This window comes from Tiliqua scincoides, chromosome 8 (assembly GCF_035046505.1).
Source record: "Tiliqua scincoides isolate rTilSci1 chromosome 8, rTilSci1.hap2, whole genome shotgun sequence".
Taxonomy (NCBI): domain Eukaryota; kingdom Metazoa; phylum Chordata; class Lepidosauria; order Squamata; family Scincidae; genus Tiliqua; species Tiliqua scincoides.
In genome coordinates, this window is record NC_089828.1 from 47,640,597 (window position 1) to 47,655,528 (window position 14,932).

Sequence of the window (14,932 nt, forward strand, 5' to 3'; positions counted from 1 at the left end):
AATGTATAAAAAAATTCATGTATAACAAGGATGGACCTGTATGTTGGGTGGGGTGGGGGCACCAGGGCCAGCCTGTTTCTGAGGTCAACTGAGACAGCTGTCTCAGGCAACTGAATAGTGGGGGACACTAGCCTCCATCTCTCTTTCCTCCTTAAATTCAAAAAGGAAGAGGGGAAGAGAGCAGATGAGAAAGTGTGGAAGAGAAGAGTGGGAGATTCTCCTCCACACTTCTGCTCCATTCCCCTCTTCCTTTTTGAATGCAGGCAGTGGGAGGATAACAGAAGTGGGCACCTCATCCCACCACTCCACTGCCTCTCAGTTGGCCTCATGGACAGGATGGTCCTGATTCTGTGACAACTCTCACAATAAAGAAGTGGCAAAGTATAGTCACAGAATGAGAAGCTTCCCATTCCGAAGCAACCTGGTATTCAGCAGGCCTCTATTTGAAGCAGAAATGTTGGGAGGATGGTAAAGAAAGCAAGAGACCGCGGCCAGCCACATTTCCCCTCTCACCCTCTTTTCATTGCGATTACCTTTCTCTCATTCCTCATCTGAGTGGCAGATGCTACAGAGTTTTGCAGAAGAGATAATCACAGCCACAATTGCAGATTGTGTTATTTTTTAAACAACAAGTAGAATGTAATAAAACACTTTGCCAAAAGGTATCTGTGAAATGCACCCATGTTCCAGTTCTTCAAAACTTTGTTGCTCTTAGCTGAAGCCAAAAGTGAAACCCACACCCCACATTTTAGGCAGATGCTTTGTCAGGAAAAGTCAGTTGTAGCAGACTACTTAGCATTGTAGTGGGCCGCTGTGAGATACAGGAAGTTGGACTAGATGGGCCTATGGCCTGATCCAGTGGGGCTGTTCTTATGTTCTTAGTCAGCTTTGGCCGCTGCCACAAGGATAAGCTAGCAAAGGCGAAGGGGCCAGAGTGTGGTGATCTGCACACACCTTCCTGTAATGTTTTCCTTTTCACACTTTGCAAGGGTAAGGAGACTACCAGAGCAGGAAACAAGTTTTCCAACTGAAACCCTAGCTGGGATGCAAACTTGGAACATTTAAAGGGGGCAAAGGGCTAATGAGAAGACAAAATTGAGAGCTTCCTGTACTTTTTTGGGGTACGCATAGAGGATCTGAGGCAAAGCCAACCCCATCCATGGTACAACTGAAGCTGTCACTTCAGGCTGCAGAATAGTGAGGGTTGCCCCCTTCCACTACTGGCTCCTCATCTCACTTTCTGGATTCAGTGGGAGAGACAGAGCAGAAGAAGAAGTAGGGAGAAAAGAAGAGCCATGGGCTAATTTCTCTGATGCCGTCCCTCCTCCCTGCTTCCTCTTCCTTTTCATTCCCCTTTCCCTTTTCAAATCCAAGAAGCAAGGGAAGAAGCAGCAAGCAGAAGCAATGCTGCTTCAGGCACCAGGACTTCAGAAAGCTCAAAAGAGGACAGAGAGCTCCCAGCAATAAGAAGCTGGTTAGAGAGGCCCAAGATAAAACCATTCTTGGACATGACATGCTGACACTTCTTCTCTGCCACCCCTGGTTCCTTCTCTACTTAGGAATGTTGTCAAGAGCTGTGCATTTCTCATCAGGTGAATCCTGCTGCTCTTTCCTCTGCCGGGGAGCACTGGGATTAGGGTTCCGGATGTAGCCAAAGAAGATGGGGATTCCTGTTCTATCTTCAGTAATAGCAAAGACAAAAGGCTGATTAAGAGTGAAAGAGGAGAGCGAGCGGGACATCACCACACTGGTCGCAGCTGATGCTTCCACCCCAGCTTCCAAAAGCTCCAGGGCAGAGCGGTGCTCGATGCTGGAGACAAAGAGAGATGCCTCTGCAATGTGACGGAAATCTGGGGAAGAAAACAACTCCCCTAGACCTAGAGAGAAAACAAGGAAGGCATTAGTATTACAAGGCAGCAGCATTGATGAAGCTACAAATGCAATAAAGGAAGCAGCTGACTGACAGGGCATGTCACATGGTGGAGGGGGAGAAGGGAGTCCTCCCCACATCAAATTCGGCATCTGCAATCTGCATCTGAAATAAAGTATTTGTATATTTTTGCCTCAGGTGCATAACTCCTACTTCTTCCAATTTCCTGGTTTTTAAATGATTTGCACTTCTGAAGTGGTGCAACTATATGGAGACTGAAGTTAGTCAAAGCTGGCAAGGCATAGTAGTCATAGAAGGAGACAAGCTGGAGGGCACTTTCAAGCCACACACAGGCAGTGCCACAGGAGGTGAGGGAGGGGCAAGCACACATACCTAGACCAAGCAGCTCATCCCCTTTACCTGGCAGCATGCCAGCTGCTACTTCAGTGTGTAGAGAAAACAGTGGTTGGCTAGAGCATCAAAGACACTCTAGCTCAGGGGTCTCCAAACCCCAGCCTGGGGGCCAGATGTGACCTATGACAAGCCTCTGTCTGGACCCCTGCAAGCCTCTGGCCTGCTCATCCAAATGTGATCAGTGCTGTGCTCCAGTTGCGTCGGGAGGGGGGTGTTCTGAGGGCTGGGGAGGCCATCACCTCCACTCAGAATGCCTTCTATAGGCCTAAAAACATCACTTCTTGCTGAAAACTCAGAAGTGACATTTTGGGCTGTCTGAAGGCCTTGGGCTTTCTAATGTATTTATTTAAATTTTATATTTAAAATTTATTTATTTTTCCAGCCCTCAACACCATGCAAGATATTTGATGTGGCCCTCTGGCCTAAAAGTTTAGAGACCCCTGCTCTAGCTTACCACTTTTTTTTTTAATGGACCAACCTGGCAAATATCAAATTTTTTTTTAGAATATGGAGATGTTTGTAGCAGAACAGGTCATTCTTGCTGGCCCACACTCTCACCTAACTGAGTGAGGGCCTCATTGAGTTTCAGGTGATATTCCAGGTGCATCTTGGGCATCTTCACAATGGTGGGCCTCTCTTTAGGGAAGTGGCTGTGAAGGTTGGCCTTGTTGAGCTCTGACAGTAGTTGGGAGACGTTCCTGTCAAACTGGTTTGGGACAATGGCCACGAGACTTAAGTTTCCTTTGAAGGGGAACCTGGCAACCTGGAAGAGGCAAGTTGATCAAAAGGATGGACAGCACAGCAGAAGCAGCTCAAACTATGATGAATTACTTGGGTACAGAGCAAGCACCCAGGCTGATGGGGGCATCACATGGGTATGAAGAATAAGGGATGCTTGAAGGCCTCACCTTGACCCCTCCATTTTCCAGAACAGGAAGGAGTTCCACTCTCACACATAGCCCAGTTTCCCACATCATTCTGAGAGGTGTCAGAAGGAAAGGTTTTCCAGACCCGAACACCCTCATGAGCCCATTTGATTCTTGTCTATAGTCAACAAAACCCTGAGCCATCACTATGGGGTCTTACTATTATTTATATAATGCCACATGGTTCTTTGTAAGGAATAAGAGGCCAAGTCACTGCTGTGATCTAGCTACTGACATAGGGAGACAAAAGACGAAGGGGAGGAGAACAGAGGTTTACCTGAACTTCCAGGGCATCCAGTGTAAACCAGCTTAGGGAGTACTTCCGAGAATTCATCATCTGCACAGGGACTATGAACTCATTATCCAGATGGAATACACCAGGTGCAGTCAAGTCAGGGTCAAACTTGTCCCTCCAAAATCCTGCCCAAAAACACAAGAATAATAGCTCAGGTAGAGAATGGTCCACTACCCAGAAAAAACCCAGAAGAGGCCTATTGCTTAGAAACAGCACTTGCTTTCTGGGTAGAAAGCCTTCAATGCCCAGAATTCTCAGCAAAGAAATCCCTGCATGATGGGCCATTTTCCTGGAAACCGAGTTTGAACAGTCTAGACTAAGTTAAATGAGCTATTTTCAAACATTAATTTAAATTTTATTTCCAGCTGTGTTTTTTTCTGTTACAGCAAAAGACTGTGTCTTGTCACACTCTGAAGACTTATACGTTTATTTCCAAATAAGGTTTTGTGGCCTGTACTGGTTTTTAAGAATGCCACAAGGCTCTTTATGGTTTTAATAGAGAGGTTGCCCACAGCTACTGAGTGCTTCCAGCAAGGAAAGGGTGGAAAAAAAAACAGAAGATTAGCAGAACTCACCTTGAAAATGCACTGCATTGAGCAGGACCATCACAGCACTGGGAGGCAGTTCAGTCAGGATGGTGGGAATTTGCCCCTTGGTTGCTTCTTTCACCCATCCGTTGATGGCTGCAAGGTCTGCTTCGTTTTGACCAGACAGGGTCTTTGGTTTTGCTCCATAGAACCGCTCAGAGTCTTCCAGGTATTTCTCTTTGACCTGAAATCCTAGGAAGAGCTCAGCATAAGGGCAAGTCAAGCAGAGCCAGCTGAGACTGAGTTATCCTGCCAGAACATCAAGAGTGAGTGAGGGCCCCAATCCTATCAATTTTCCAGTGCCGTTGTAGCTGTGCCAATGGGGCATGCAGTGCATCCTGTAGTAGGGAGGCAGTCACAAAGGTCTTCTCAAGGTATGGGAACACTTGTCCCCTTACCTTGGAGATGTGTTGCGGTTGCACCGGTGTTGGAAATTTGGATAGGATTGGGCCCTGAGTTGGCTCCCAGACCATTAGATTACGATTTTGCCCAAGCCAATCCCAGGGTATGCCAGTGTACCAATTTCGCTCTCTCTCTTTCTCTCACCCCCATCCCTCCCTCCTTCCCCCCTCACTGCACTCTCCAGGCGATCCTGTACACACCTCCCTGCGAGTAAGCTCCATTAAACAAAATTGGACGTTCTTCTGGGTAAATTTGCACAGAACTGTGCAGTTAGAGTCTAGACCGGGGTGCCCAAACCCCAGCCCAGGGGCCATTTGCAACTCTTGAGGACCCCCAATTTGGCCCGTGGGGAATCCTCAGTTTCCAAATAGCCTCTGGCCCTCCGGAGACTTGCTGGAGCCCATACTGGTGCAAAGCAACTACTCTCAGTACGAGGGCCGTCTGTTTGACCTCTCACGGGAGCTGTGGGACAAGGGCTCCCTTCACTGCTTGCTGTTTCATGTCTGTAAAGCAGCAGTAGCAAAGGAAAGGCCAGCCTTGCTTTGGGCAAGGTCTTTTATGAGCTTGAGCTATCATGAGACCTTCATTCATTCATATAAGTTCCAGCTCTAGTATATTCATTTATGTAAATTTATGTAAATTTTAAATGTAAATTAATTCTTTTTCTTCCGTCCCCCAACACAGTGTCAGAGAGATGATGTGGCCCCCCTGCCAAAAAGTTTGGACACCCCTGTTCTAGACTGTCAATTTATTGCAAGCCTATAAGTAGGATCTTGTCATTGGATTGTATCCTAGGAAAGTTTACAGCACAATCCTATGCATATCTACTCAGAAGTAAGCCCCATTTCATTTAATGGGACTTACTCTCAAGAACATGTGTATAGGAATGCCCTCTAAGATTCCTACGCCCCAGTGAAATTGCACAACTATCTTGTCTCATTGATTTACAGGGCACTTAAATCATAACTGACTTTTGTTAGGATACAAACCAGTGCTAATTTTCTCTTTGTACAGCACTGTGTTTTCTTCGGCACTTAATAAACATTACAGTAATTATTTTTACCAGGTTTCTTTTCTCATCCCATGCTTCCTGGCTTCGTCCTTTACTCTTTTTCAGAGACAGCAGAAGATTAAACCATGCATTGTTTTAAGCTATAAGAGGTATTTTACAAGGGAATATGAGATGGTTTTCTCAGGTCTTCTTTTCATTCCTGGGGAGTCTGGCTACATTCTGTCATCTACATTCTGTCAATATTCTGTCATCTAATTTCAGCAGGCCAACCAATCCTTTTGCAATCTGATGCTCAAGATACCTTGACGTGGCTCAACATTTCCATTCTCACTTGTCCATCTTTATCATTTCTTTATTTTTCCCCCCTCTCTTCTACCTTACAAGTTTTGCTAGGGTACATTAGAATGATATTCATCATAATTCCCCAAAGTTCGTTTAATAATATGAGGGAATTTTGTCTAAGAGACTCCAAAAAGAGTATATCTATTAGAAAAGCCCCCAATGAAAATGGACGCAAAGCCACTTTTTAAAAACATCTTGTCTAGAAATTTAGAGAATTCTAAAAGTTCCAATCTTCTTTAAAGGCATTCTACTTCTGAAGGCACTCAATTCAGATCAGGGCCAACTAAATTCACCTCATTTCCTATAAGTTTCGAATGAATTTACTTCTAGATTACTCTAGAATGGGGCAGGAGGCAACTCTCAGTTACTTTTGCTTCCTTTGTCAAACAACCTTGTAACTGAAACCATCTCACAGCTTTCAGAAGCTGATTCCAGCCTGCAGGAAATCTTCTAAACTCCATCTTTAGATTTTACAGTCTGGAGAGTGTTGAGGTTTTTCCCACATGGTGCCCTTTCTTTTCCCTGTTCTTTTGTTTACCATCTGATGAAGAATTCTGTCGAATTTGGAAGCATGCTTCTTCATTTTTCCACTTTGCTACTTTTGGTTGATCCTACATAAAGTATTACCTGACCTTGGATTGTGGATTTAAATCCAGTTTAAAACTGGATTGTGGATTTAAAAACTGTCTTAAGTGGTCAAAGTTTTAGACTGAAGGCAGATAAGAGATTCTGAAGTGGTTTGGGAGTGAGCTCGCTGCTAGTTTTGGTGTATACATTCTTCCCACTTTAACCTCAGGTAGACAGGCGCTGCAGGCTTTTTATACTACTTCAGAAACATGCAAAACCTGTTTCACTAGAAGAGTCTGGCAGACTTTAAAAAATGTCTGCGTAGTATGAGAAGCAATGGCTGTCTCAAACTTTTTTCGGTTCTTTTAAAAATGATTGTGTGCTTCCAGCCTTAATGTTGTGGGTGACTACTTTGATCACGGAAAGAGCATACTACACTACTGGCACTTTCACACAGGAAGCTGAGTGTGGTTCTTGCTTTAATAGTTTACACACACACACACACACACACACACACACACACACACTCATCAAAGTGTACATTTGCATTATCAGAGGTGTCACTTCAGTTTGCATCACCCGGTACAAGAGCTCATTGCATCATCACTATGATGGACCTCCTCTTGTACCAGACCATGCAGAATAAATTACAATATCATATGCACAACCTAAATGCAGTGGCATCATTAGGGTTGGTGTAACCCCTATTAACTTATTTATAACTGTTAACTGTTAACCCCTATTAACTATTATAACTGTTATATATTTAACAGTGCAGGTCACCCAACAAATCAGCAACCAACTAAAAACCAGTCGCCAACTTGATGACATTCACACAACTGAAGAGGAGTTCTAGTATGAGCTCTGATACATGGAAATGAAAGCTGACACACACCAACACTGTATCGATTCCCTGCTGTGTCATAACAACACCTCATTGGCTGTCAGAACAATCAAATCTCATTGGTCAGTTTTGAGATACAGAAATCCACTTTTTGTTACATGGCAGTTGTGTTTTCCTTTTCTGGTTATTTGGCTATAACTTTTGATAGAACACAGATATGTCAACGCAGTTGGTTTCATTGCATTCTGCATTAAATTACCCATTGAACGATACATAACTTGATGGTCTTATCCAAACATACAGAGATTTTTCTCAATTTTGGCCGGTAGTGGTGTCACCCGCCCCTGAGGGTGTCTCCCAGTGTGGTCCACACACACCCCCGTGACACCACTGTACATTACAAACCCCTCGTCACTTTCTCTCCTGCACAGCAGTAATCAGACCTTACACCCAAACCAAGGAATACTATGTTGAAGAGCCTGATGTTCTGCTTATCCACAAGGGTAGGTTCATTTCACTACCATCACTATCACCACCCTGCTCGCACCTCTCACCTTTCTGCAGGTAAAGACGGGCAGCTATGTTTAACATCGTCTTGTCCAGGTGCTGGGAAATACTGTGCAGAGTCTGGTGGAGGCAGGGCACTGATTCCATGTGAAGCACCTCAAGCAGATGCCTCTCAGTCTGGTTTGCTGCTCCTGAAAAAGTCCCAGGTCACAGTTAGTGCCCACAAGTCGCAGAGGCAGAAACTTCTGCCCATTGAAGTGACAACGCCAATTCCCATGGCAGGAGAGGGGGAAATCATTTCTCTAAACCTGGAACATAGGAAGCTGCCTATCTTTTACCAGAGCAAATCCTTAGTCTGGCAGCAACTGTTACCCTGCACATGCCTGATCTTGTCTGATCTCAGAAGCTAAGCAGGGTCAGGCCTGGTTAGTACTTGGATGGGAGACCACCCGGGAATAGCGGGTGCTGTAGGCTTATACCATAGTCTTTTGAGACTGAAGGTTGCCAACCAATCCTTAGTCCATCGAGCTCAGTATTGTCTATGATGCTGACCGCCTGATAGTGGCTTTCCAGGTTTCAGACTAGGGTTTTTCCCCAGCCAACTTTTAGAGGCTGGGGTTTGAATCTAGGATCTTCTCTACAGCCCTAGTCACATCAGTTTGCTCCACTAGCAGCACTATGACTGGCAGGTGGAGGGTTGCAATAGCCCCATGGTTAAGGCAGTGGGCAGGCTTTAGAAAGAGGAACAAGCTCTTCCCATTGCAGAAACATAAAGGGGGTGGCCCCCACACTTAGCAACACTTCAGCAGTTCTGCCCAAACAAAGATGCATCACTATGCTCATGATCACCTCCCACTCTGGTACAGAATTTATTGGGAGGAGTAATTTCCAACCACACTGTAAAACTGCTCATGCACCTGACAGTTAATAAACCTAAAGCACTTGCCAGCAAGGAGGCGGCCAGTGTCTCTGCGTGATTCACTGGTTTAGACTTGCATCCTTTCAGTCAGCCCCTGCTGCCTCTCAGTAATGATGGATCATTCAGAGAGCTGGCAGAATCCCCTTGTTCTCAGAAGAGGTTGCCTGTGACATTCATGCAGGACAAAGACCCCTCTGTGTTGGGTTTGCCACCTTCCTATTACCCAAATCAGTGACTCACACAGAAGTATGGCAAGGGCTGCTCTATGGGCAGATCACTCTCATCTTAGGCTAGAATCCTAAACACAGCAGGGAGCAAGTCCCATTGACCGCAATGGGGCTTAGTAAATAAGCATAGGATTGCAGTGTTAAGCACTGAAAAGGTAAATCTTGTGTGGTTCTAACAATAAAGTTTGTTTCTGTTGCAACTGAGAGGGAAAAGTGTGTGCAAGGGGAACTCAGTGGTTTAGGGATACAAACCTAAAGCCAACTGAGCAAGTGCCAGGCTGATACTGAGGGGAGAGAGGAAAACATTGCTTTGGTTATCCTTCAGCTCCACCTCTCTCAGGAGATCCGCAGTGAACTTCATCATGGCGTCAGCAATCTTATGCATCCTCCTGGCAGGGACATCACCATCACAGTCCTGTCCATCCTCTTCCTCCTCCTCCTCTCCCCTCTCAGAGGAACTTTGGTTCTCTTCGGATATCTGCCCCTCATCCCTAACCGCAACCTCGCTGTCTAAGCCCGGCACGGCAGGGGGACTGACAGGCAGTGTGGAGTTCTTGGTGAGACCTTCCTGGTCCTCTGGGATCGAGCCTGGCTCCGTTTGATTTGTCAGGAATAACTCATCATCAAGTTGAGAAGCGTTAACAACAATAGGTTGAGAAACTTGACCTATGGATCCATCCTCTGCATGGACCTGCAAAGAAAGGAGAAGCTAAGCTGGAGTGAAGAAACTACTGGTTATCCTCTTCCTGCTAAACGTCCTGGCAGGTCAAACCTTCACCTTTCCCTGGGGATCAGGCCAAGGGTTCATCTCTAGTCCAGCAATGACTAGCGAGATGCCTCTCACACTTAGACTTCTTTTATTCCCTTCATTAATGACAGTCACTGGAATCCACTTTTTTAACACTTCACTTCCCATTTTGCTTCCACCCCTTTTGGAACAGAAAGAGCTAACTTTCTGCATTCTGTCTGTCCAGCTCATTACGTGGAGCAGCAGTTGCTCCTCACAGTTCAGTCAAGGATACTTTCCAGCTCTGTCTGGAGATACTGTCAGGGAATGAACCTGGGATATTCTGCATGTAAAGCACGTACTCTGCCCTTGAGCAGCTCCCCGCCCCCAAGGGCCTTCCTCTATCCTTCTTTCCTCCACCTTGCAGTTCTCAAAGCCTGCTCCAGAGCCTGAGTGCAGCTAGTGACATGGCTACTGGGACAGCCTCCTGATGGTCATGCACACATCATCATCATGACATTTTCCTTCCTCTCGATACCCAATTTGGGACCTAAAGCAATAAACGCACAAACAGCTGCCGTGCCCCCTGTTCTAACCCAGGAAACACTCCACATCCAGCTGTCCTTTATTAGCCTTGATCCTCACCAGATGGTACCCAAAGGAATGGCAAAGGGGTTTTGGGCTCAGCCGTTCTCCCCACACACAGGAAATAGAATAGGGGGAAATGGTAGCATCAGCTATCAAGACTACAACGGCTGCAGTGGAGATTTGTTCTGGGCGGAACCAGTCCAAATCCTCCCACAACTCTACAGTCTTGTCACTGCAGCCATAATTTCAAGGGGATTATTCCCCAGGCATCCCTCATTTAGCCAGGCTTTTGCCCCAGATTTTAGATGAACACTGTTGAGTTATATATTACTTATTTATATTAAAAGTGCATAACCCACCACTTTAGGTTTTTAGAAAAGCAGTATAAAAAAATCCTTTAAATAAATAAATTTAAAAAAAAATCCCACCTTCCACCACCACCCCATCCGGTAGGGTGACTAAGGGCCCAACCCTATGCAACTTTCCAGCACCAGTGCAGCTGCAAATGCAGCCCTGAGGTAAGGGAATAAACATTCTCTTACTTTGAGGAGGCCTCCATGACTGCAACCACCACCATCGCAGGATGCAATGCATGTCCCCTCGGCCTGACTGCATTAGCTTTGGTAAACTGGATAGGATTAGGCCCTAAGTGCGTGCATGCATGCTTTCAAGAGAGCCCTTCTGGATCCTGCAAAGGTGAGCCCATGTAGCCCAGCATCAAGTAATGGTCCTGCTGGTGTTTCCCAGAAACAGAGCATGATGGTAACAGCCTTTTCCCATTGTTTGCTTGCCAGCAATAGGCCTTCCATTGCAGCAGATGATCCCCAGTTCAAAAGAGCGAGAAAAATGTCTCTTGTTCCACTTTCTCCATGCTATGTGTAGTTTTAGCGCTCATTTCCTACTTCTTGCTTAGTTACTTTTAAAAAGAAAACTAAAAACTCCCGAACACTAACTGTTGGGAAGCGTCATAAGGAAGTACCTGCAAATTCCCTAATCACTCTGTTTGCCCTTCTGTCCACCTTTCCAAACTACAATTGCCGTTTGAGATGGGATAACCAGAACTGTCCGAACATGGCCACACCATAGATTTTTTTACAAAGGCTGTGGCAAGTCACACCGTGAATAGCTTTGGGCATGATGAAGGCCTCTGCTTCCTCCACCCTGCATCACCCCATAGAAGAGGAATCAGCAGGTGCTGACCCTACACTTCCTTCCACACCAAAAAGGCAGCCCATGAAACACTCACAGGAGGCATCTCGGACTCAACACTAGATCCCACTTCACCCCCAGAACTCAGCGTTACTAGACGCATCACAGAACATACTACAGGGCCTTCCAGACTTACTAGGTGCTAGCAATGAGCCCCCAGATATACAACGCACAGGCCAGGCCAACTTCAGGGGCAAATTAAAATGGTTTCAGTGCCCATAATTGAGGTTCCAGAATGACCACTGATAATTTTTCCCATCTGCTATTGGGGATACACTTGCACATCATGTTGTTGTTGGTTCTGAGCCAGGTTTGACATTCCTCCTGCCCCGATACTTCTCCCTGCATTCCACTCGTCCCCTTGGGGTGGGAAGCCCACTGAGACAGAGAAAGAGCTTGGGAAGCATGGCATGTCTGTGACTTACCCTTGAGTGTGGATGCAGAGCAGGCAGGAAAAGGAGCATCAGAGTGCCGAAGTTGGCAGCCATCATTGCCTCTCAGAAAAAGGTGGGTGGGTGGGGAACAGCTGGAGAGGAAGAAAACCACGATCCTGTACACTTTCTGTGGGCCAATCAGGAGAAACCGACAAAGAAAACCCACAGGCAGGACCAGTCACCTTCCTGCTACGGCATTTGAACCCGACATGAGCTTTCTCCTCCCAGACATTATAGTGGTCTTTGGCCCTAAGCAAGCTGAAACCTGGAATGCCTTAACTAGCCCTAGCCTGACTTCCCCAGAATAGGTAGGTAGGCCATCTCCACAGATGTGGTCAGAAAACCCAGTCCCGGCCCTATCCTTACTAGGACAGACTTTCCCTTGCGCAAGAAACCCCGTAATCATCCCACAAATTGAAGGCTTGCAAATCAATCGTTTGGATTCAATGTTTCAGAAGCAGCTTTTTGTGTTTCTCTTCCCAACGTGTCCCTGGAAGGAAATGGCTCTTTTGTCTGCAGCAGCCCCCAACTCAAGCTGCTTCTTGCTTGCACTACCATGTTTAAACTTTAAAAAAGTCTGCGAGGGGAATATTTCCATGGCTTGCTTTCATCCATGCCCTGTCTGAAAGGAGAGATGGGGCTCTAAGGTAAAGACCCTCAGCTGGGTACTCCCTGCCGTTTCCTGTCTCAGCACGTTACTGCAAAGCAAGGCTGTCTCACCTCCCTATTCCTACATGCAGGCACCCCACACATACGTCTAACCTTTCCCGTCATGCTAGTACCCCGTCAAAGCCTAGGAGGACCCATAAACCCCTGTGACAAAAGGGATCCAGCCCCTTTCTCGCCAGAGCACTCAGCTGTCTGTTGCACAGACTCCAGCGGCCAGCTCCCATTCCAGATCCATTCTCTTCTTTTCTCCCCCCACCATCCCATCCTGGGCACACCCCGGTTCTTCAACTCCCCCCTCACCTTGGTCCTCCAAGTGTCGCTTACTTGTGCCTCTGCAGGTGTTACCACCCACTCTGGCCTGGCTACTAGCTCCATGGAGGAGGGGCAGAGTTGGCCCCCAAGCCTAACCAGCGACCAACAGCAGCAGCGCCTATTTTGTGCAATCCCCTCCCCCCCACCATGTGCAAATATTGATTTTCTGCATCCAGTTAAACATTTGCCTAGGAACTGTGTGGGCACAGAAGGAGTCTGTGGCCAAACCCCTTCCTCTTTCCAAAGAGTCCTGCTGTGACATATCCGAGAATGGGGGAAGGTAGCAGAGGCCAGCCCATTGGAATGCTCCAACTTTGGATTCCCGCTCAAGCCTCTCTGAATATGCACATGGCAAGGATGAGCACCAGTGCCAGCAGGGAATGCCATCAGTTTCCAGCTTGCCCAGAAGCAAATCCCCAAGCAAAGCACAGACAGCCTCATGGATGGGCCCATCCCAGGCTCAGTATAAAGCACTGCTGTGTTTTCATACCCTCACTGTTGAGGTAGTGGAGGGAGGGAGAAGGGTAGTTCCGGCCCAGCAAACCTCTGCTAGATGCTACCCACGGGTGGTTAATTCTGCCCTCCAGATGTCATGAGACATAGGAACATTAGTATTGCGATTGTTTGTAAGCCACCCTGGGGAGCATATGGTCAAAAAGAGGGGATAGAAATACTTGGCAGAAGTGTAGTAGAAACTCTAAGATGGAGATTCTTTTGCCCTGGTTCAGTCTCACCCAAAGAATTCATTAGTTGTGGGAATAGGGCCCTAAGAGATAGAACAGAGGCTGGCACTCAGAAAATCCCAGGTTCAGTCCCTGGCAACTGGGAAAGACCCCTGTCCGAAAACCTGGGAAACTGCTGCCACTCAGTGGACAGCACTGAGCAAGATGGACCAGGAGGTTTGACTCAGAAGAAAGGGTAAGTTCAGATATAATTGCCATCAGGGGCTGGCCAGGCTGACCCATGCCTGAACCCTCAGCATTGGTAGCAGTTGTAGTATCAAAGGTGCTATGGGGGAGCCCGGAGTGCCCAGAAGCCTGGTGCCAGCACTGATAGCCATGTGACCTATTTACAGTTTGTCACGTCTTTGAATGACAGTGGATGGAACTCAACCTCTCTCTTGTCTTTCTCTGTTGCCTGGGAAGGATGCTTCACTGTAGGTCAGCAGGTTGAGCAAATTTAATGAAGGGCATTTGTAACCTCTGTTTAGTGATCTAGGCAGTTCCACCTCCTTGCCCTTAAAAACATGCACATTCCTGGCAAACAAAACAGGATAAGCCCCCCTCTTCCTTGGTCATCCCCTCCATCTTGCAACACACACACATATATGAAACCTGCTCAGAAAACAGACCTGGTTGGAGCTGTTGGGGACTAATCCAGGAAGGAGGGCTTGGGATTGTGGCAAATGAAGACGTCAACCCATCTTCATCACAGCAGCTGTGATAAAGGCAGGTTCCACACTAGAAAAAGGGAATGGAAACAAAACTGCTACTATCATAATGCCCTTCTATAAATCTCTGAGGCAGTCACATTTGGAATACTGAGTGCAGTTCTGGTTTCCGCACCTCAAAAAGGGAAATTGCTGTGCCACGAAGAGAGCTAAAGTCTCGGGGACCAAATCATTGGGGCTGGAACAGCTGCTTTGCAAAGGAAGGCTGCAACACCCAGACTTTTTCATTGCGGGAGGAAAAAAAGACAAGTGGGGCTCATAAAATGATACTTGGCATGGTGTAGTGAGAGAAAGCAGTTTATGCAGAACACTAGAACCAGGGGGGTCACTCAGTGAAACTGATGGGTGGGAGATTTAGGAAGGACAAAAAGGAAGTACTTCCTCAACCATGAATCTGTGGAATTAATTACCGCAAGATGTAGCGCTGGCCACTGGCTTGGTTGGCTTTTAAAAGGGGATTGGACAATTGCAGGAAGGACAAGTCAAGTCTATCATTGGCTACTAGTCAGTCTGTCTCTGAATACCAGTTACAGGGGAGTCATGGCAGGAAGTCATGGCAGGAGAGGAATATGCGCCTTCTATCTCCGGCTTGTGAGCTCCATAGGGACTGGTTGTGGGCCATTGTGGGAAA

At 46.8% G+C, this 14,932-nt stretch overlaps 1 protein-coding gene and 1 pseudogene across 1 annotated transcript; one reads left to right on the forward strand and one right to left on the reverse strand.

Annotated features, from left to right (window-relative positions):
* Positions 1 to 1,551: 1,551 nt before the first annotated feature.
* On the reverse strand, positions 1,552 to 11,924 carry SERPINF2 (serpin family F member 2). The gene is made up of 7 exons (XM_066636461.1): positions 11,862 to 11,924; positions 9,165 to 9,603; positions 7,814 to 7,957; positions 4,081 to 4,284; positions 3,488 to 3,630; positions 2,843 to 3,047; positions 1,552 to 1,877 (listed from the first exon to the last, which is right to left on the reverse strand). The coding sequence occupies exons 1-7, from the start codon at positions 11,922 to 11,924 to the stop codon at positions 1,552 to 1,554; spliced, it is 1,524 nt and encodes a 507-aa protein (XP_066492558.1).
* On the forward strand, positions 8,121 to 8,240 carry LOC136659700 (5S ribosomal RNA; annotated as a pseudogene).
* Positions 11,925 to 14,932: the final 3,008 nt, after the last annotated feature.